This window comes from Ranitomeya imitator, chromosome 6, assembly GCF_032444005.1.
Source record: "Ranitomeya imitator isolate aRanImi1 chromosome 6, aRanImi1.pri, whole genome shotgun sequence".
NCBI classification, from domain to species: Eukaryota; Metazoa; Chordata; class Amphibia; order Anura; family Dendrobatidae; genus Ranitomeya; species Ranitomeya imitator.
In genome coordinates, this window is record NC_091287.1 from 244551111 (window position 1) to 244574599 (window position 23489).

Consider the following 23489-nt stretch of genomic DNA (forward strand, 5'->3'; position numbering starts at 1 on the left):
CACATGAAATCTGTTTCACATGCATTTCAAACTTGCTTATAGCAGCATGTTATGCTACATTACAGTGATTTATTAATGACCTACAAATGCGCTACCTTACCTTTAACTGTATGTCAGGAAGGAGTTAAGAGTGTGGCCAGTTCATTGTTTATTTTTTAGACCTGTCCTCATAATTAAAAATAAAGGTTATGAGGGCTATACTTTGCAAGATGAGTTGACTTTTTTTTAATGTTACCATTTTTGGGGTACATCAAATTGTTTTTTTATTGTTTTCTATTACGATTTTTGTGTGACAGAATGGAAAAATAAAAACAGCAAGTCTTTAATTTTAATTTTTTTTTTAAACCGTTCACTGTGCGGTAACAGATCTAAAACTACTTTATGAATATGAATATCTAGTTCACTGTACTGAACCAGAGAATCAGAACCTCTTTTTCATAGAAATACATGCAGCTGCACGCTCCGGTCCAGAGTGCTGGCGGCAGTGCCGGGTATTGATGCGAGAGACTCACACGAGTTTCTCGCAAGTGTGACCCCGGCCTTAGACTCATAATGTGACTTAATAAACACTGAATCATTGGTCTAATGCTTATAAATGGTGTATACCTGCATTACAGTACATTAGACCTGCTATGGTTTCACGGACAAGAGGCCTAGTTAGGCCCTACTTATAATAAGGCCTAACAGGCCACCATACTTGACAGCTCCAAAGTTATTTGATAAATTGCTGTGCACCCATCACACGGTGATTAGGTTGGGTTTAATGAGGAAGCCACCGTTGCTATTGACAATCATTTATAAGATTAAACAGTCCCTTGCTGTCCTCAACCCTGGCTGTTGCTGCAGGAGCCTGGTTGTCAGTTAACAAAGTTAAGAACATTACTTTTTAGTTAGCAAACGACACTACACTTTTAAAATCAGTGAAAAAGTGCTTAAGTTCACATGTGCTTATTCAGGAATTCTATGGATTCTGTTCACTGCAGAAATGATTTGCAAATCATAGTATATTGCGGTGCTTGGTTTTCAGTCATGAACACTTTTGAACATGTAAGGAAATCATATGGAGTAATACTGTAAATGCAACATTTTTATAATTTTGGGTTTGTTTTTTTCTCCCATTTTAGAGCTGGATCTTGAAGTATTTGCAGAAGCACTGAGCAAGACTGGAGCAATGAAAAGTGAAAAGCCTTGATCCAAGAGCAAACAACATTTTTCAAGATGACAGTTTGATAAACATATTATTTACGAATTAACTTAAATTTATTAGTACCTTTGTACTGAATGTTTAATTATAATTCTTTGAAAGCATTTGGCAGTATGTGCCAAATTTTTCTTTTTCAATCTCAGTTGCATAACAGTTATTATATATACAGCTTAAGTTAATCTGTCAGTAGGATCGCCCCTCTTAAGCCATCTATATGGACATGTAGCTCATAGGAAGCTGAATAAAGTGATACTTTGATATCTGCGATTTGATTTTTTTATTCCAGAGAAATGCACATTTTTCTTGTATATGAATGACCACTTTCAGACTATGGGTTAGACATAGATCTGTCTGAGTAATCTGCCTCCAGAGCTTATTTTTAATAAAAGGGATAGTTACCAGTGTGAGGCATATGACCACACAGAGCAGGAGAAATTATCTTTGTCTTCTTACAAAACTATTTTTATGCAGCTCTGCTGTATTATCACAATATTGCAGCCCTGTCTGCCTGTGAACTGGAAGCTGAAAGGAACCTGCAGATGTGTCAGGTATAATCACATAAAGCTCTGCAGTGAGATCACAGAGCGGCCACTACACATCACACTGGTAATTCCCCTTTTATGTAAAATAAGCTCTGGAGGCAGATTCTCATACAGATCAGTGTCACGGCCCATAACCTGGATCATTTTATTCAGCTTCCTATGACCTACATGTCCACGTAGATGGATTAGGAGGGTTGCTCCTACTGACAGATTCCCATTAAGACTATAGAGAAAATTCTGAGAATAGTTCTACTGTGATATATATATATTATTAAATAAAATTGATGTCTTGTAACTTTTGTTTAGAGGAGCAGCATATATTAAAACTACTAGTTCCCTAAATGTACCACAATGTGTAAAGATCAAGTCATTGCCACATTACTGGATCCTACCTTTCCTCAATTTATTTACCTTTAGTTTTATCCAGTATTACTGTTTAAAAGGGTTTTTTTTATGTATATATATTTTTTTGTTATATTAAAAAAGCCCTAATTTTATCGTATCTTGCTTTGTGATACGATATATTGAAACATTTCATTTGCTCTTAGTATATATCTTCCAGCTAAAAAAAAAAAAAATTTCTAGAATTTGCAGCAGACAAAAAAAAAATTATTCCAAGAGACATTAGGCAAGGAAAAAAAGATGCATAATTGTTTTTCAGCTGTAAAATCTTGGTGTGGTGTTTTGCGTGGGAGGGATGTTTTTCAGTTTTTCCATATTGCCCCTTTTAAATTTCCTAAAGTTGTCATATATGGTAATTTCTTATCATATAATAAAGAATTTGATACTGTTACGGTTTCTACAATGCATTTTGTTTATATTGTCAATTATTTTAAACTATAGATGCACAAAAAATTATTTTTTTATTGCACAATTTTCTTTATGGATTTCACTGGTTTTGCAATTGGTGGAATCTATGGGCATAATCTTGGAACAAATAAACCACATATAGAGCTTAGTGACTGGTATACTCTACTCAGAGAAATACACAATTTAATTTAACAAGAATGAGGAATTCTAGTGCAAAATATTAAGTGTTGCTATACACTTGTATAGTGCTTTGGCATCAAAAATCCAGTAAGCAATGGGACATCTTTTAATGCTGAAATATCTGCATTTATACTAGATGCATTTATGCACTCCAATCGGTATCTTTTTAAAGAAAACTTCTTTAGTTTGTCATCCCTGTGATCTCCACTTGTTCATTTAAACTTGTAACATAGATTTTCCCTTCCCCCATGACAGCACACCAGAGAGAGGGATCCGCCCAGCCAGGACAGGAAACCTACTGAAATAAAAGGGCGGTACCTCTCCCTTCAGTTTGGTTTCCTGTCCAGATGGGGAGCCCTAGTGCTGGAATCACGGCGGTTTTATCTATTAAGATTCCCACTCACCCACTCCTGTCTTGGCACTGGAAGAACAGGCAGGACGCCTGTATGCCGGCCTTCAGGCTGTGGAAGCGCTGTTCGCAGGTCCTGTGGGGCATGTGTGGGCGTTGGTTCAGCGCAGTCCTGGGGCTCTTCTGTGGCTGCCACGCCGTTCTCTCTCCCCTCTGCCGGCCGCCTTTGGCTCCAGGCCTATCTTCTGGGTTCGGTGAGCATCACGTGCAAGGCACGCTGGGAATGGGCGTGCCCGCGTGAATTCAGTGCAGCGCACCGGAACCAAGTTGGTGGCGCTCGTGTACGGACGCCGGCCGGGATACAGGGCCTTTTGGCAGTTCCCGGTGGGGTGCAGAGGGGAGGAGGAGCGAAATGACTACCGGATGAGGCAGTGAGCAGGGTGGATCACCCCTTAAAAGGTGGTGGATCCACAGAGTAAGTGCTCACATGAATAGAGCTCTCCATGATGGAGGATTGTATAGAGCAGCAGCAAGAACCCTTACCAGGTGCTATGCCTGGTCACCAGCATACTAAGAGGAGTATCCGCTCAAGTGGAAGAAGCGGCAGTCGCCCTGACCGAAGGTCGCAGGACTCCTCAGCTTCCAGGAGGGACGTTGTCTGTGTTCCTGATCAGCCTCAAAATCCGGTACCCTTGATTGTCAGCGGGTGGTGAGTGATCTTCGTGAATGTCACCTTGGTGGTAATGGGCTACATTTTCTGCTTACTTGCCAGGCGCCGAGGAAAGCTAGTACCAAGTCAAAGAATAAAGAATGTGCCCTCTGTAAAGTCCCACTAGTAGTCCAGTGGCAGAAAAACCTCTGCGCGGACTGTATTCAAAAGACTATCCAGGATGAATCACCTGACTTTGCCTCTAGCCTCAGGGCCATGATGAGGGCAGAGGTTAAGGGCTCTTTAAAATCAGTCGAGTAGCAAAAGCCTAGAGCCTATTTCAGATTCTGATGCCTCTCAGTCTGGTGAGGAATATCAGGAGGAACCTCTGTCTCCCTTTCCTTCCTCTTTCATGTCCTCTGGCTCCTCTTCAGATAGTGATGTTGGGGGCCGTCCATGCTTTATAACTGAAAACACAGATAAACTGGTGAAGTTAGTCAGGGCTACAATGGGCCTAAAAGATGAAAAGGCAACTAAATCTGTAGAAGACGTTATGTTTGGAGGAGAAAAGGAAGCATACTTTCCCAGTAAATGCTAGGCTAAAAGGCCCTTATAGAGGAGTGGAAGAAGCCTGAAAAATCTGGTAGCCTCCCCTCATCTTCTAAAAGACGGTATCCCTTCGAGGAGAAGGATTCAGAAGTGTGGGATAAAGTCCCTAAAATTGATGGTGCGGTGGCTAGGTCATCTAAAAAGTGATCCTTACCCTTAGAGGACTCAGGCATGTTAAGAGACCCATTAGACAATAAGGCAGATGCGTTCTTAAAACACCTGGGAGGCGGCTGCAGGAGGTCTAAAACCGGCAATAGCTGGGACATGTGTTGCCCTCTCCCTTATAGTGTGGCTGCAACAGATAGAGGATCAATTGAAATCCAAGATGCCAAGAGACGAGGTCCTAGCCAATATGGCAATGGTACAAGGAGCAGCAGCTTTCATAGCAGATTCCTCAGCAGACTCTGTAAGACTAGCTGCTAGGGCAGCAGCTTTGTCTAATGCAGCTCGACGCGCCTTATGGTTAAAGGGGTGCCCGGGTGACTTGCCCTCTAAAAATAGACTTTGTTCCATCCCGTGTGACTGTAAATTCCTCTTTGGTCAGAAGCTGGAGGACATTTTAGGGAAAGTAGGCGAAAGGAAAAAGGGTCTCCCTCGCTTCCTGGTGGATATTAGAAGGCCTTATTTTCGGAGAGGAAAATATAATAGAGGTCGCCCCCCGAGAGATAAAAGAAACTGGGACTTAAGAGACAGAAAAGGATCTGGGTACATGTTTAAGGGACCCTCCACATCAGCCCTCTCAATGACGCCAGGCCAGTGGTAGGGGAAGACTTTCTTTTTCCCCACCTGGGTAAATATTTTCCCCAGTCATTGGGTATTGAGTGTCTTCAAAGACGACCTAAAGATACTTTATTCATCCACCTCAACAGACTTTTGTGTTGACCCCCCACAGGAAATTCCCGGAGGAACAATTCGCCTTGGAAGCGGAAGTACTGGAGTTGGTACTAAAACGAGTTCTAGTAGAAGTTCCGAGGGAAGAGGAAGGAAGAGGGTTTTATTCCCCTCTTTTTGATTCGGAAACCGGACGGTTCACTAAGGACTATTGTCAACTTGAGGAAACTCAATCGGTCAGTGATAAATTACTCCTTCAAAATGGAGTCGGTAAATACAGCGATAAAGATGTTGTTCCCGGACTGCTTCATGGCAGCTATAGACTTATCATGTCCCAATCCATTGGGACTATCAAAAAATTTTAAGAGTAGCAGTATTTATCCAAGGACAACTCAGGCACTACTAGTATGCTGCCCTCCCGTTCGTTCTGTCGATAGCGCAAATAATATTCACCAAATTAATGTCAGAAGTCATGTCCTTCCTCCGTTCTTGAGACCGTCATTGTCCCGTACCTAGAAGACTTCCTTATAATAGGGAGATTGGTGGATCACGGTCTTGCACAAATAGCGGAGGTAACTACGACCCTAGCAGTATTAGGTTGGAAAATAAATGTCATCAAGACGAGATTAACACCAGAGAAAGTTCAGTCCTTCCTAGGGTTGGTTCTAGATTCCACACGCCAGCTCTGTCTCCTACCGGAGAACAAAATAATCAAAATACAGAGTCTTGTGGAATTGGCAATACAGCAGCCTGTAATGACACTAGGAAAGGCAATGTCCCTGTTAGGATCACTAACTTCCTGTATACCCGCTGTAAAATGGGCACAATTTCACCTGAAACAATTACAGTGGGAGGTCCTGTCAACACAAAAATTGTTAAAAGGGCATTTAGAGGGAAAAGTATACCTTTCAGTAGGCGTGAGAGATTCCCTAATCTGGGAGCAACGTCTGTCCTTCTCCAGTTAGCAGAACGTCACCTATTGTCTCTCACAGCTCTGCACATAAAGGGGGTGGAAAACACGAAAGCAGACTACCTAAGTCGCAAAAGGCTAAGACAGGGAGAATGGTCGCTGAATCCCCGGGTATTCCAACAGATAGTACAGGCCTGTGGCAAACCGCTAATATACTTATTTGCCACTCTTCAGGAAGATGGAGAGGTTCTGCTCGTTGGACCCGAGAGGGAACCCGTTTGCGGTAGATGCCCTTAAAATACCGTGGAAATTCAGCCTCTTACGTGTTAACACCAATAGCATTAATTCCGGTAGTAGTAAGAAAGGTCAGAATGGAGCAAGCATGAGTGATTCTGATTGCTCCATTTTTGCCAAAAAGACCATGGTTCTCCCTCCTAAGACAGATGTCTGTAAGCGATCCATGGATTCTACCAGAGGTTCCGGACCTGCTTACCCAGGGACCAGTATGCCACTCTCAATTGAAGGGTTTCCATCTGGCAGCCCGGAATTTGAGAAGGCATTACTAAGCCGGCAGGGATTGTCACCAGGGCTAGTCTCCACCCTGTTGAAAAGTAGAAAACCGATTACATCAAAAATTTATGGTAGGACATGGAAGACGTTCCTGGAGTTTTTGGGACAACCTTTGGGGACGAGGCTCCTGTGGGTGCTATTTTAGAGTATCTACAAGCAGGCTTACAACTAGGGTTGGCAACCAATACGCTGAAAGTACAAGTATCGGCTTTAGGAGCCTTATATAATTGTAATTTAGCCTCCAGTAGGTGGGTGTCCAGTTTTATTAAATCATGTAGTAGATCTAGACCAGTGGTAATTCAGAAAATTCCCCCTTGGGATTTGAATCTGGTATTAGAAGCTCAAATTAGGGGTCCTTTGAGCCTTTGCAAGAATTATCAGCAAAACTTCTCACTCTTAAAACAGTGCTGCTGGTAGCTTTGACATCAGCACGTAGGGTAAGTGACTTGCATGCCCTGTCTATTTGCCCTCCATACACACAGATATGACGACAGGGTGGTTCTAAGTCCAGATCCGGCGTATATACCTAAGGTAGTTCTTAAATTCCATAGTAGTCAGGAGATTGTATTACCTTCGTTTTGTGATAATCCTAGAAATCCAGGAGAGGAAAAGTTTCATACACTTGATGTAAGAAGGTCTATGTTACAGTACATATCCTTGACCAGTCAGTGGAGGAAGGATCGGTCCCTATTTGTAGCTTTCCAGGCTAGCAGGAAAGGATATGGGGTGTCTAAAAGTACTATTGCTAGATGGATTAGGGAGGCCATTAGCTTATCCTATGCTGCTTGTGGCGCCCCGTCCCTGAAGGCATCAAGGCTCACTCCACCAGAGCTGTGGCTACGTCCTGGGCTGAGAAAGCAGAGGTATAGATTGATCAGATATGCAAGGCCGCTACCTGGTCCTCACCGTCTACCTTTAACCCCTTTCTGACCTCGGATGGTCCGAGGTCAGAAGCCCTGCTTTGATGCGGGCTCCGGCGGTGAGCCCGCATCAAAGCCGGGACATGTCAGCTGTTTTGAACAGCTGACATGTGCCCGTAATAGGCGCGGGCAGAATCGCGATCTGCCCGCGCCTATTAACTAGTTAAATGCCGCTGTCAAACGCAGACAGCGGCATTTAACTACTGTGGCCGGAAATGACGGCATCGCCGACCCCCGTCACATGATCGGAGGTCGGCGATGCTTCAGTATTGTAACCATAGAGGTCCTTGAGACCTCTATGGTTACTGATCCCCGGCAGCTGTGAGCGCCACCCTGTGGTCGGCGCTCGCAGCACACCTGATGTTCTGCTACATAGCAGCGAACATCAGATCGCTGCTATGTAGCAGAGCCGATCGTGCTGTGCTTGCTTCTAGCCTCCCATGGAGGCTATTGAAGCATGGCAAAAGTAAAAAAAAAAAAAAAAAAGTAAAAAAAAAATAAAAGTTTAAATCACCCCCCTTTCGCCCCAATCAAAATAAATTAAAAAAAAAATCAAATCTACACATTTGGTATCGCCGCGTTCAGAATCGCCCGATCTATCAATTAAAAAAAGCATTAACCTGATCGCTAAACAGCGTATCAAAAAAAAAAATTCAAAACGCCAGAATTACGTTTTTTTGGTCGCCGCGACATTGCATTAAAATGCAATAACGGGCGATCAAAAGAACGTATCTGCACCAAAACGCTATAATTAAGTCATCTCGGCAAGCAAAAAATAAGCCCTCAACCGACCCCAGATCATGACCAATGGAGACGCTACGAGTATCGGAAAATGGCGCAATTTTTTTTTTTTTTTTTTTTTTTTAGCAAAGTTTGGAATTTTTTTTCACCAATCAGGTAAAAAATAACCTAGTCATGTTCGGTGTCTATGAACTCGTACTGACCTGGAGAATCATAATGTCAGGTCAGTCTTGGCATTTAGTGAACCTAGCAAAAAAGCCAAACAAAAAACAAGTGTGGGACTGCCTTTTTTTTGCAATTTCACCGCACTTGGAATTTTTTTCCCGTTTTCTAGTACACGACATGCTAAAACCAATGATGTCGTTCAAAAGTACAACTTGTCCCGCAAAAAGTAAGCCCTCACATGGCCAAATTGACGGAAAAATAAAAAAGTTATGGCTCTGGGAAGAAGGGGAGTGAAAAACGAAAAATCCCAAGGTCATGAAGGGGTTAAACACTACCGACTGAATCTATCCTCCTTGACTGACCTTACCTTTGGTAGAAGGGTGCTGCAAGCGGTGGTCCCTCCCTAAGGTGTTTCTTTCTCCCAAATTCTCTCAGGTGTGCTGTCATGGAGGAAGGGAAAACACGAGGGTTACTTACCGGTAGCCGGTTTTTCCGGAGCCCATGACAGCACCTGTATATTCTCCCAGCCCCCCCTTTTTTCACCCTTTGGTGTGCTCTTTTAGCTGGGTGTTTTTTGTTTTTTATTATGATGTGGTGGTACTTTGCCATGTGAACTAACCAGGGGGACCTCTCATGCTCTGAAAACCAACTGAAGCGAGGGAGAGGTACCGACCTTTTATTTCAGTAGGTTTCCTGTCCTGGCTGGGTGGATCCCTCTCTCAGGTGTGCTGTCATGGGCTCCGTAAAAATCGGCTACCGGTAAGTAACCTTGGTGTTTTTTAGAACATAATCAAGTGTTACTGTATTTCAATGCCAGCTCTCAACATGCATTGGGTTCCTTCATATTGAATATTCATATTAGCAAATAATAATTTTGAAGTTGGGGAAAACCATTACAAAGCCTGAGGATGTGATCTCTGCAAAAACGGAATGGTGGTAACTAATTCAATGTGTCAAAATTTGAAGGTAAGAGGAAGGCGCGCTGTATATATGTAGATAGATAGATACCAAAAGTTTAGAACACCTTCTCATTTAAAGATTTTTCTGTATTTTCATGACTATGAAAATTGTACATTCACACTGGAGGCATCAAAACTATGAATTGACACATGTGGAATTATGTACTTAAAAAAAAGTGTGAAACAACTGAAATTATGTCTTGTATCCTAGGTTCTTCAAAGTAGCCACCTTTTGCTTTGATGAGTGCTTTGCACACTTTTGGCATTCTTCAAGAGGTAGTTAACGGGAATGGTTTTCAATTCACAGGTGTGCCCTGTCAGGTTTAATAAATTAAAATTATTTCCTGATGAAGGGGGCATGAGACCCCTGAAACGCGTAGAATAAAACCACTGTGAATCAACTTTACTCTCCTGAAATTCGTCTTAGCGGCAGCGCAGAACTTTAACTACAAATCTCCCTTTGAAGACATTATTTTCTCTGGTCGGTGAAGACCTGTGGATCTGCAGCAGCCACTATCTATATGCTCTAATCTCATCCTAACCAGGTGAGCAAATTTGGTGTATATTCTCCTCTGTGTAACGTGGATAAGACCCTATTGCGCTCTTAGTCTCCCCATTGTTTTGCAATAGGTTTAATAAATGGGATTTCTTGCCTTATAAATGGGGTTGGGACCATTAGTTGTGTTGTGCATAAGTCTGGTGGATACACAGCTGATAGTCCTACTGAATAGACTGTTAGCTGCTTTTTTCTTGCCATAATACAAATTCTAAGTAAAGAAAAACAAGTGGCCATCATTACTTTAACCCCTTTCTGACCTCGGATGGGATAGTACGTCCGAGGTCAGATCCCCTGCTTTGATGCAGGGCTCCGCGGTGAGCCCGCATCAAAGCCGGGACATGTCAGCTGTTTTGAACAGCTGACATGTGCCCGTAATAGGCGCGGGCAAAATCGCGATCTGCCCGTACCTATTAACTAGTTAAATGCCGCTGTCAAACGCAGACAGCGGCATTTAACTACCACTTCCAGCCGGGTGGCCGGAAATCATCGCATCGCCGACCCCCGTTACATGATCGGAGGTCGGCGATGCTTCAGAATAGTAACCATAGAGGTCCTTGAGTACAAAGTCTCACATGAGGACCACCCCAGGAAAGAAAGACCAAGAGTCACCTCTGCTTCTGAAGATACGTTTATCCGAGTCACCAGCCTCAGAAATTGCAGGTTATCAGCAGCTCAGATTAGAGACCAGGTCAATGCCACACAGAGTTCTAGCAGCAGACATCTCTACAGCAACTGTTAAGAGGAGACTTTGTGCAGCAGGCCTTCATGGTAAAATAGCTGCTAGGAAACCACTGCTAAGGACAGGCAACAAGCAGAAGAGACTTGTTTGGGCTAAGGAACACAAGGAATGGACATTAGACCAGTGCAAATCTGTGCTTTGGTCTGATGAGTCCAAATTTGAGATCTTTGCTTCCAACCACCGTGTCTTTGTGCAACGCAGAAAAGGTGAACGGATGGACTCTACATGCCTAGTTCCCACCGTGAAGCATGGAGGAGGAGGTGTGATGGTATGGGGTGCTTTGCTGGTGACACTGTTGGGGATTTATTCCAAATTGAAGGCATACTGAACCAGCATGGCTTCCACAGCATCTTGCAGCAGCATTCTATTCCATTCGGTTAGCATATAGTTGGACCATCATTTATTTTTCAACAGGACAATGACCCCAAACACCTCCAGGCTGTGTAAGGGCTATTTAACCAAGAAGGAGAGTGATGGGGCGCTATGCCAGATGACCTGGCCTCCACGGTCACCAGACCTGAACCCAATCGAAATGGTTTGGGGTGAGCTGGACCGCAGAGTGAAGGCAAAAGGGCCAACAAGTGCTAAGCATCTCTGGGAACTCCTTCAAGATTGTTGGAAGAGCATTCCCGGTGACTACCTCTTGAAGTTCATCAAGAGAATGCCAAGAGTGTGCAAAGCAGTCATCAAAGCAAAAGGTGGCTACTTTGAAGAACCTAGAATATAAGACATAATTTCAGTTGTTTCACACTTTTTTTTGTAAGTATATAATTCCACATGTATCAATTCATAGTTTTGATTTCTTCAGTGTGAATGTACAATTTTCATAGTCCTGAAAATACAGAAAAATCTTTATATGAGGTGTGTCCAAACCTTTGGTCTGTACTGTATATAGCTCAAAAAAATAAAGGGGAGACTTAAACAGAATATAACTCCAAGTAAATCAAACTTCTGTGAAATCAATCTGTCCACTTAGGAAGCAACACTGTTTGACAATCAATTTCAAATGCTCTTGTGCAAATGGAATAGACAACACATGGAAGTTATTAGCAATTATCAAGACACTCAAAAAAGGAGTGGTTCTGCAGGTGGGGACCACAGACAACATCTCATTCCCAATGCTTTCTGGCTGATGTTTTGGTCACTTTTGAATGTTTGTTGTGCTTTCACACTCGTGGTAGCATGAGACAGACTCTACAACCCACACAAGTGGCTCAGGTAGTGCCGCTCATCCACAATGGCACATCAATGCGAGCTGTGGCAAGAAGGTTTGCTCTGTCAGCGTAGTGTCCAGAGGCTGAAGATGCTACCAGGAAGCCGGACAGTTCACCTGGAGACGTGGAGGGGGTTGTAGGAGGGCAACAACCCAGCAGCAGGACCGCTACCTCAGCCTTTATGCAAGGAGGAACAGAAGGAGCACTGCTAGAGCCCTACAAAATGACCTCCAGCAGGCCACAAATGTGCATGTGTCTGCTCAAACGGTTAGAAACAGACTCCATAAGGATGTTCTGAGTGCCCGACATCCACAGATGGGGGTTGTGCTCACAGCCCAACACCGTGCAGGACGATTGGCATTTGCCACAGAACACCAAGATTGGCAAATTCGCCACTGGCGCCCTGTGCTCTTCACAGATGAAAGCACGTTCACGCTGATCACATGTGACAGACATGACTGAGTCTAGAGACGCCGTGGAGAGCGATCTGCCTGCAACATCCTTCAGCATGACCGGTTTGGCAGTGGGTCAGTAATGGTGTGGGTGGAATTTCTTTGGAGGGCCGCACAACCCTCCATGTGCTCGCCAGAGGTAGCCTGACTGCCATCAGGTACCGAGATGAGATCCTCAGACCCCACGTAGTATATTGCCCAGCCACGTAGTATATTGCCCAGCCACGTAGTATATTGCCCAGCCACGTAGTATATAGCAGAGCCACGTAGTATATTGCCCAGCCACATAGTATCGACGGAGTATATTGTCCAGGCACGTAGTATATTGCACAGCGACTGAGCATACAGCACAGAGCCACGTAGTATAGAGACTTAAAAAAAAAAAAACATATACTCCCCTTCCGAAGGCCCGTTGAAGTCCTGCTATACTCACCATCCGCCGCCTTTCCCGCTCCTCGCGTCGCTCCCGGGACCGCTCCTTTGCAAGCGGCAGCTTCCGGTTCCAGGGCTGGTACGAGCAGGACCTGTGATGATGTCGCGGTCACATGACCGTGACGTCACGGCAGGTCCTTGTCGCACACCAGCCCTGGGACCGGAAGCTGCCGCTTGCAAAGGAGCGGTCCCAGGAGCGACGCGAGGATCGGGAAAGGCGGCGGATGGTGAGTATAGCAGGTTTTTTGTGTGTTATTATTTTTAACATGACATATTTTTATTATTGATGCTGCATAGGCAGCATCAATAGTAAATAGTTGGGGACACACGGTTAATAGCAGCAGTAACGGAGTGCGTTACACCGTGGCCCGTTACCGCTGCCATTAACCCTGTGTGAGCGGTGAGTGGAGGAGATTATGGAGTGGGCGCCGGGCAGTGAGTGCAGGGGAGGGACTAATCGGACTGTGCCCGTCGCTGATTGGTCGCGGTAGCCATGACGAGACCAATCAGCGAATGAATAACCGTGACAGAAGGACAGACTTAAAGACGGAAGTGACCCTTAGACAATTATATATATATATATATATATATATATATATATATATATATATATATATAGATATACACACACACACACTCATGTTTGGGTCATACACAGTAGGAGAAAATTTATAATTTCAGATGTCTGTTTTTGATTGTGGCATTTAAGGGATAAACTGCTAGCTCTGGCAGCTTTTTAAGTTTGTTCTCTGCAAAATATAACATGAACAGGATAGAGCTACATTTTAAGCCTAGTGTACACCATTCAATTGCCATGTGCCATGGCAAGAACTTGACTCCGTTCAAAGTATAGAGTAAGTTTTGATACAGGACAGGGGACCCGCAGCTGGTCTGTACACTGATCACGTTGCACAGATGTCTGAAATTGGCTTTAGTGTTCTAATCTTTCTAAATTTTTCCTTCACCCGTGACCGCGCCACCTGAGAGGATCCACCTATCCAGGACAGGAAACCTGCTGATATAAAAGGGCGACAACTCTCTCCTGCATCAGTTATGTTTCCTGTCCTTGATGGGAGACCTCAAGATGAAACGTGCAGATGAAAGAAAGTCCCAGGCCTATCCCTGTGGTTGGAAGAGCAGCCTATCTGGCACTGGTGTGTTGGGTCTTGAAGGCACTACCACAGGGTTCGAAAGTGTGGTGGACAAAGGCTTTGGCATGGTCTGCGCACGGCACACCACGAGATGGTGCACTCTAACAATGAGGGTGCCAAGTAGAATGGGCCGTGGATACTGCTTTGGTCCTGATCACTTGCCGCTGTGCCAACCCAGGTCTGCGCACAGCGTGCCACGAGAGAGTGTACCCTGATGAAGAGTGCGCCAAGTGATGTGAACCAGAAGTTATATTTTAGCTTCTGGAGGATTCCGGTGAAGGCCGGGAGCAGGCTGTGCTGGTGCCTCATTTGAAAATAGTGTGTGCTAAGTGTGTTAGCTCTCTGGTTCTCCCCAGCGTTACATGGAGGAACTGCAGCAACAAATGTGGAGAAACAGAACTGCAGCAGCGACAAAGCAGACTCGGCAGTGACATTTGCACAAATCGTATCAAGAGCAACAGTAAGACCAGCCAGACATTTCAGTGATTAACCCCTTAATGACCTTGGGATTTTCCGTTTTTCCATGTTCGTTTTTCGCTCCACTCCTTTCCAGAGCCATAACTTTTTTATTTTTCCATCAGTATGGCCATGTGAGGGCTTATTTTTTGCGGGACGAGTTGTACTTTTGAACAACATCACTGGTTTTATCATGTCGTGTACTATAAAACGGGTAAAAAATTTGAAGTGCAGTGAAATTGCAAAAAAAGTGCAATCCCACACTGGTTTTTTGTTTGGCTTTTTTGCTAGGTTCCCTAAATGCTAAAACTGACCTGACTTTATGATTCTCCAGGTCAGTACGAGTTCATAGACACCAAACATGACTAGGTTATTTTTTATCTAAGTGGTGAAAAAAAAATCCAAACTTTGCTAAAGAAAAAAAAAAATTGCGCCATTTTCCGATACTCATAGCGTGTCCATTTTTCATGATCTGGGGTCGGTTGAGGGCTTATTTTTTGTGTTCCGAGCTGGCGTTTTTAATGATACCATTTCGGTGCAGATACGTTCTTTTGATCGCCCATTATTGCATTTTAATGCAATGTCGCAGCGACCAAAAAAACGTAATTCTGTCGTTTTTAATTTTTTTCTCGCTACGCAATCAGGTTAATGCTTTTTTTATTGATAAATCGGGCGATTCTGAACGCGGTGATACCAAATATGTGTAAGTTTGATTTATTTTTTTTTTATTGATTTATTTTGACTGGGGTGAAAGGGGGGTGATTTAACCCCTTCATGACCCAGCCTATTTTGACCTTAAAGACCTTGCCGTTTTTTGCAATTCTGACCAGTGTCCCTTTATGAGGTAATAACTCAGGAACGCTTCAACGGATCCTAGCGGTTCTGAGATTGTTTTTTCGTGACATATTGGGCTTCATGTTAGTGGTAAATTTAGGTCAATAAATTCTGCGTTTATTTGTGATAAAAACGGAAATTTGGCGAAAATTTTGAAAATTTCGCAATTTTCACATTTTGAATTTTTATTCTGTTAAACCAGAGAGATATGTGACACAAAATAGTTAATAAATAACATTTCCCACATGTTTACTTTACATCAGCACAATTTTGGAAACAAAATTTTTTTTTGTTAGGAAGTTATAAGGGTTAAAATTTGACCAGCGATTTCTCATTTTTACAACGAAATTTACAAAACCATTTTTTTTAGGGACCACCTCACATTTGAAGTCAGTTTGAGGGGTCTATATGGCTGAAAATACCCAAAAGTGACACCATTCTAAAAACTGCACCCCTCAAGGTACTCAAAACCACATTCAAGAAGTTTATTAACCCTTCAGGTGCTTCACAGCAGCAGAAGCAACATGGAAGGAAAAAATGAACATTTAACTTTTTAGTCACAAAAATTATCTTTTAGCAACAATTTTTTTATTTTCCCAATGGTAAAAGGAGAAACTGAACCACAAAAGTTGTTGTCCAATTTGTCCTGAGTACGCTGATACCTCATATGTGGGGGTAAACCACTGTTTGGGCGCACGGCAGGGCTTGGAAGGGAAGGAGCGCCATTTGACTTTTTGAATCAAAAATTGGCTCCACTCTTTAGCGGACACCATGTCACGTTTGGAGAGCCCCCGTGTGCCTAAAAATTGGAGCTCCCCCACAAGTGACCCCATTTTGGAAACTAGACGCCCCAAGGAACTTATCTAGATGCATAGTGAGCACTTTAAACCCTCAGGTGCTTCACAAATTGATCTGTAAAAATGAAAAAGTACTTTTTTTTCACAAAAAAATTCTTTTCACCTCAATTTTTTCATTTTCACATGGGCAGTAGGATAAAATGGATCATAAAATTTGTTGGGCAATTTCTCCCGAGTACGCCGATACCTCATATGTGGGGGTAAACCACTGTTTGGGCACACGGCAGGGCTCGGAAGGGAAGGCGCGCCATTTGACTTTTTGAATGGAAAATTAGCTCCAATTGTTAGCGGACACCATGTCACGTTTGGAGAGCCCCTGTGTGCCTAAACATTGGAGATCCCCCAGAAATGACCCCATTTTGGAAACTAGACCCCCAAAGGAACTAATCTAGATGTGTGGTGAGGACTTTGAACCCCCAAGTGCTTCACAGAAGTTTATAACGCAGAGCCATGAAAATAAAAATAAAAAATTATTTTTTCAAAAATGATCTTTTAGCCTGCAATTTTTTATTTTACAAAGGGTAACAGGAGAAATTTGACCCCAAAAGTTGTTGTCCAGTTTCTCCTGAGTACGCTGATACCCCATATGTGGGGGTAAACCACTGATTGGGCACATGCCGGGGCTCGGAAGTGAAGTAGTGACGTTTTGAAATGCAGACTTTGATGGAATGCTCTGCGGGCGTCACGTTGCGTTTGCAGAGCCCCTGATGTGCCTAAACAGTAGAAATCCCCCACAAGTGACCCCATTTTGGAAACTAGACCCCGAAAGGAACTTATCTAGATGTGTGGTGAGCACTTTGAACCCCCAAGTGCTTCATAGAAGTTTATAATGCAGAGCCGTGAAAATAATAAATACATTTTCTTTCCTCAAAAATAATTATTTAGCCCAGAATTTTTTATTTTCCCAAGGGTTACAGGAGAAATTGGACCCCAAAAGTTGTTGTCCAGTTTCTCCTGAGTACGCTGATACCCCATGTGTGGGGGTAAACCACTGTTTGGGCACACGTCGGGGCTCAGAAGGGAAGTAGTGACTTTTGAAATGCAGACTTTGATGGAATGGTCTGCGGGCGTCACATTGCGTTTGCAGAGCCCTTGGTGTGCCTAAACAGAAACCCCCCACAAGTGACCCCATTTTAGAAACTAGACCCCCCAAGGAACTTATCTAGATATGTGGTGAGCACTTTGAACCCCCAAGTGCTTCACAGACGTTTACAACGCAGAGCCGTGAAAATAAAAAATCATTTTTCTTTCCTCAAAAATGATGTTTTAGCAAGCATTTCTTTATTTTCACAAGGGTAACAGGAGAAATTGGACCCCAGTAATTGTTGCGCAGTTTGTCCTGAGTATGCTGGTACCCCATATGTGGGGGTAAACCACTGTTTGGGTGCACGTCGGGGCTCGGAAGTGAGGGAGCACCATTTGACTTTTTGAATACAAGATTGGCTGGAATCAATGGTGGCGCCATGTTGCGTTTGGAGACCCCCTGATGTGCCTAAACAGTGGAAACCCCTCAATTCTAACTCCAACACACCCCTAACCCTTATCCCAACTGTAGCCGTAACCCTAATCACAACCCTAACCCCAACACACCCGTAACCCCAACACACCCCTAACCACAACCCTAATTCCAACCCAACCCTAGCCCTAAGGCTATGTGCCAACGTTGCGGATTCGTATGAGATTTTTCAGCACCATTTTTGAAAAATCCGCGGGTAAAAGGCACTGCGTTTTACCTGCGGATTTACCGCGGATTTCCAGTGTTTTTTGTGCGGATTTCACCTGCGGATTCCTATTGAGGAACAGGTGTAAAACGCTGCGGAATCCGCACAAAGAATTGACATGCTGCGGAAAATACAACGCAGCGTTCCCGCGCGGTATTTTCCGCATCATGGGCACAGCGGATTTGGTTTCCATATGTTTACAAGGTACTGTAAACCTGATGGAACACTGCTGCGAATCCGCAGCCAAATCCGCACCGTGTGCACATAGCCTAATTCTAAAGGTATGTGCACACGCTGCGGAAAACGCTGCGGATCCGCAGCAGTTTCCCATGAGTTTACAGTTCAATGCAAACCTATGGAAAACAAAAATCGCTGTACACATGCTGCAGAAAAACTGCACGGAAACGCAGCGGTTTACATTCCGCAGCATGTCACTTCTTTCTGCGGATTCCGCAGCGGTTTTACAACTGCTCAAATAGAAAATCGCTGTTGTAAAACCGCATTAAAATGCGCAGAAAAAACATGGTAAATCCGCCATAAATCCGCAGCGGTTTAGCACTGCAGATTTATCAAATCCGCAGCGGAAAAATCCGCAGAGGACCAGAATACGTGTGCACATACCGAAACCCTAACCCTAACCCTACCCCTAACCCTAGTTCTTACCCCAACCTTACTGGAAAAAAAAAAAATATTTTTTTTATTGTCCCTACCTATAGGGGTGACAAAGGGGGGGGGGGGGGGGGGGGTCATTTACTTTTTTTTTTTTTTTTTGATCACTGAGATTATATCTCAGTGATCAAAATTCACTCTGGAACGAATCTGCCGGCCATTTTGGAAGATGGCGGCGCCCAGGAAAGAAGACGGACGGTCCCCGGGAGGCCAGGTAAGTATAAGGGGGGGAGATCGGAGCACGGGGGGGGGGATCGGAACACGGGGGGGTGGGGATCGGAACACGGGGGGGTGGATCGGAACACGGGGGGGGGATTGGAGCACGGAGTGGGGGATCGCTGTGCGGGCGGGTGGATCGGAGCACGGGGGGGATCGCTGTGCGGGGGTGAGATCGGAGTGCGGGGGGGTTTGATTGGAGCACGGGGGGTGTGATTGGAGCACGGGGGGAGCGGGCAGGAGGACGGGGGAGCGGAGCACAGGACCGAGGGGAGCGGACCACAGATCGGGGGGCTGGGGGGGCGGTCGGAGGGGTGGGGTGGGTGCACATTAGTGTGTCCAGCCATGGCCGATGTTATTGCAGCATCGGCCATGGCTGGATTGTAATATTTCACCATTTTTTTAGGTGAAATATTACAAATCGCTCTGATTGGCAGTTTCACTTTCAACAGCCAATCAGAGCGATCGTAGCCACGAGGGGGTGAAGCCACCCCCCCTGGGCTAAACTACCACTCCCCCTGTCCCTGCAGATTGGGCGAAATGGGAGTTAACCCTTTCACCCGATCTGCAGGGACGCGATCTTTCCATGACGCATATGCTGCGTCATGGGTCGGAATGGCACCGACTTTCATGACGCAGCGTATGCGTCAAAGGTCGGGAAGGGGTTAAACTTGTATGTATTTTTTATTTTTTTCAAAAAATTTTTTACTTTTTTTTTTTTTTACTTTTGCCATGCTTCAATAGCCTCCATGGGAGGCTAGAAGCTGGCACAACACGATCGCCTCTGCTACATAGCAGCGATCTGATGTTCGCTGCTACGTAGCAGAATTGCAGGTGTGCTGAGAGCGCCGACCACAGGGTGGCGCTCACAGCTGCCGGGGATCAGTAACCATAGAGGTCTCAAGGACCTCTATGGTTACAATGTACAAGCATCGCCGACCTCCGATCATGTGACGGGGGTCGGCGATGCGATCATTTCCGACCGCCCGGCCGGAAGCGGTAGTTAAATGTTTGCGTTTGATCTCGATTCTGCCCGCGCCTATTACGGGCACATGTCAGCTGTTCAAAACAGCTGACATGTCCCGCCTTTGATGCGGGCTCACCGCCGGAGCCCGCATCAAAGCGGGGCTTCTGACCTCGGACGTACTATCCCGTCCGAGGTCAGAAAGTGGTTAACAGCCTGTAACCTGATCAAGCCTCTGAAATGGGTTCCCTTAACAGCAGGTGGTGAGTGATCTACGTGAAAGTTCACCTTGTTAATGGGGTCCCCTTGTTCTTTTCTTATTTGTTACTAGAAAAGACTTAAAGAAGTTAGCGCAAAACTCAAAAATAGTGTGTGTACTTTGCAATTCCCCACCTGGGCCAATGGCTTCATGTGCTTAAGTTTGGCTTCAGGTTTGGAAGCTGAGCCTCAGTCCTCTAGGGGCTAAAGTTAGCAGCATGTCATGGCTGCACATTGCCTCATTATTGGGCTTCAGAGTTTAACATGCTGAGCATGTTTATCTTTTTTTTTTTTTTTTTCTCTTTTTCAAGTTCAATGGCACTCTGTTTTCACTGCTGTCCACCAGACCAGTATCAGTCTGCCTACTCCATCCGTGGGAGGGCAAATGGTGTTAATACAGCACATTCTCTGGGAAGGCTGCCTTCCAGCTGCGCCTCATTAATTGGCTCCTTAGAGTTTAGCAATTGAGATGTACCATGCAAAGTGAAGGTTTATCCTGAATTCAGAGATTAGTGTTTTAAAAGTCTGACTCTGCCTCACTGTGACTCATAGCGCCTTTTAGTGTCGCCATAGTAAAAGTAAGGGTTGCTTAACTAATCTCTGACCAAACAAAATTCAGCGAATGTTCACTGTGCAGCGCAAGATTACCAAATTCAGGGGGTCAATGGCAATCAGAAGCTAAATATTAAAACTGCAGAGGAAAAGATGTTAGGCTGGTTTCACATTTGCATTTTTTGGTGCTGTGTTTTAGCGCAAAAAAATGCATGCGTTTTTTTTCCTATATTTAACATTAAAAACGCATGCGGTTTCTTTGTATGCGTTTTGCCGCGTTTGACGACACATGCGTCGTTTCTCTGCGTTTGGTTGCAGAAATGCAACATGTAGTAATTTATAGAGGCGTTTTTTTTGCCGCAAAAAAAGCATGCGTTTTTTTGCCGCAAAAAAACCTATTGCTGTCTATGTAAACGCATGTGTTTATAGCACATGCGTTTGGATGCCTTTTTAAAACGCATGCGTTTCCATATAAAAAAAAACAAGTCTACACACTGATAAGCCACCCCCCACCATCAAGGTGATAAAGGGATCCATAACCCTAACCCCCCACCATCAAGGTGATAAAGGGATCCAAACCCTAACCCCCCACCATCAAGGTGATAAAGTGATCATAACCCTAGGGATCCAAACCCTAACCCTAGGGATCCTAACCCCCCACCATCAAGGTGATAAAGTGATCATAACCCTAACCCTAGGGATCCTAACCCCCCCACCAACAAGGTGATAAAGTGATCATAACCCTAACCCCCCACCATCAAGGTGATAAAGTGATCATAACCCTAACCCTAGGGATCCAAACCCTAACCCTAGGGATCCTAACCATAACCCTAACCCCCCACCATCAAGGTGATAAAGGGATACAAACCCTAACCCCCCACCATCAAGGTGATAAAGTGATCATAACCCTAACCCTAGGGATCCAAACCCTAACCCTAGGGATCCTAACCCCCCACTATCAAGTTGATAAAGGGATCCTAACCCTAACCCCCCACCATCAAGGTGATAAAGGGATCCTAACCCCCCACCATCAAGGTGATAAAGTGATCATAACCCTAACCCTAGGGATCCTAACCCTAGGGATCCAAACCCTAACCCTAGGGATCCTAACCCCCCACCATCAAGGTGATAAAGTGATCATAACCCTAACCCTGGGGATCCAAACCCTAACTCTAGGGATCCTAACCATAACCCTAACCCCCCACCATCAAGGTGATAAAGGGATCCACACCCTAACCCCCCACCATCAAGGTGATAAAGGGATCCACACCCTAACCCCCCACCATCAAGGTGATAAAGTGATCCTAACCCTAGGGATCCTAACCCTAACCCCCCACTATCAAGGTGATAAAGGGATCCTAACCCTAGGGATCCAAACCCTAACCCCCCACCATCAAGGTGATAAAGGGATCCTAACCCTAGGGATCCTAACCATAACCCTAACCCCCCACCATCAAGGTGATAAAGGGATCCAAACCCTAACCCCCCACCATCAAGGTGATAAAGTGATCATAGCCCTAACCCTAGGGATCCAAACCCTAACTCTAGGGATCCTAACCCTAACCCCCCACTATCAAGGTGATAAAGGGATCCTAACCCTAGGGATCCAAACCCTAACCCCCCACCATCAAGGTGATAAAGTGATCCTAACCCTAACCCTAGGGATCCTAACCATAACCCTAACCCCCCACCATCAAGGTGATAAAGGGATCCAAACCCTAACCCCCCACCATCAAGGTGATAAAGTGATCATAACCCTACGGATCCAAACCCTAACCCAAGGGATCCTAACCCTAACCCCCCACTATCAAGGTGATAAAGGGATCCTAACCCTAGGGATCCAAACCCTAACCCCCCACCATCAAGGTGATAAAGGGATCCTAACCCTAGGGATCCTAACCATAACCCTAACCCCCCACCATCAAGGTGATAAAGGGATCCAAACCCTAACCCCCCACCATCAAGGTGATAAAGTGATCATAACCCTACGGATCCAAACCCTAACCCAAGGGATCCTAACCCTAACCCCCCACTATCAAGGTGATAAAGGGATCCTAACCCTAGGGATCCAAACCCTAACCCCCCACCATCAAGGTGATAAAGGGATCCTAACCCTAACCCTAGGGATCCAAACCCTAATCTTAACCCTAGCTATTTCTAGTCGGTTTTCTAGTTGATTTTGATTGGCAGCTGTCACACACTTCTCATCATGCGTTTCAAAAACACAAACGCAGGAAAAAACGCATGTAATCACGTCAAAACGCCGCGTTTTTTTACCGCATACGAAGACGCATGCGTCTAAAAAACGCAGCGTTTGCACGCGTTTACATGTTTTTTTCACCACCTGCGTTTGCGTTTTTAGCGCTGCGTTTTTAAACGCAAATGTGAAATCAGCCTTAGCCACTATTAATATGAGACATGGTGTCAGCGTTCATGGCTGATGCTCAGATAACTCTGTGACATACCTGTTGGACTAGTACTAGATGATGATTGGAAAAGCAGGTGACAAAAAGAGAGCTTCCCTAATTTTGCAGATAAATAAACCTTTTTAGGGATTCACTGAAATGTAGGAGGCATTAAGTAACTTTCACACAGCCAATGTGGGTTTGGTCCAAACAAGTGCAGTTTTTTGTTTTTTTTGCTTTCCATTCCAGTAGTAGAATGGTCACATATACACTCCTGTGTTACAATGAAAGATCAGATTCTTCCAACCTAAGGAAGCTGTTGGCAATAAAGCAGTATGAGAGCCCCTTTCATCTATACAAGGTCATCATGTAAGGTTCTTGTCATACAGTAGGATAACTGTAGCTTACATAAACCAGTAAGGGGGAGGGGGGAGAGAGGGACTCTGCCAAGATCCCTAATGACACTGATCAGATTTTTTGGAATGGTAGAGTCTCAACTTTTCTTTAACAGCACTTCATATAAAGGAGGAAGAGAATAACAAGCAGACTGTTTGAGCCTCATGCAACTGAA

At 44.6% G+C, this 23489-nt stretch overlaps 1 protein-coding gene across 3 annotated transcripts in view; it reads left to right on the forward strand.

Moving 5' to 3' along the window:
* Positions 1-2539, forward strand: part of LOC138642409 (uncharacterized) — a 231603-nt gene extending 229064 nt beyond the window's left edge. For 2 of the 3 annotated variants that reach the window (XM_069730540.1, XM_069730541.1), the window contains exon 17: positions 1125-2539. In XM_069730540.1, the coding sequence (XP_069586641.1) occupies positions 1125-1192 (68 nt within the window). In that variant the 3' untranslated portion in view covers positions 1193-2539. The remainder of the gene's footprint in view (positions 1-1124) is intronic. The other variant, XM_069730543.1, reaches the window with a different exon arrangement.
* Positions 2540-23489: the final 20950 nt, after the last annotated feature.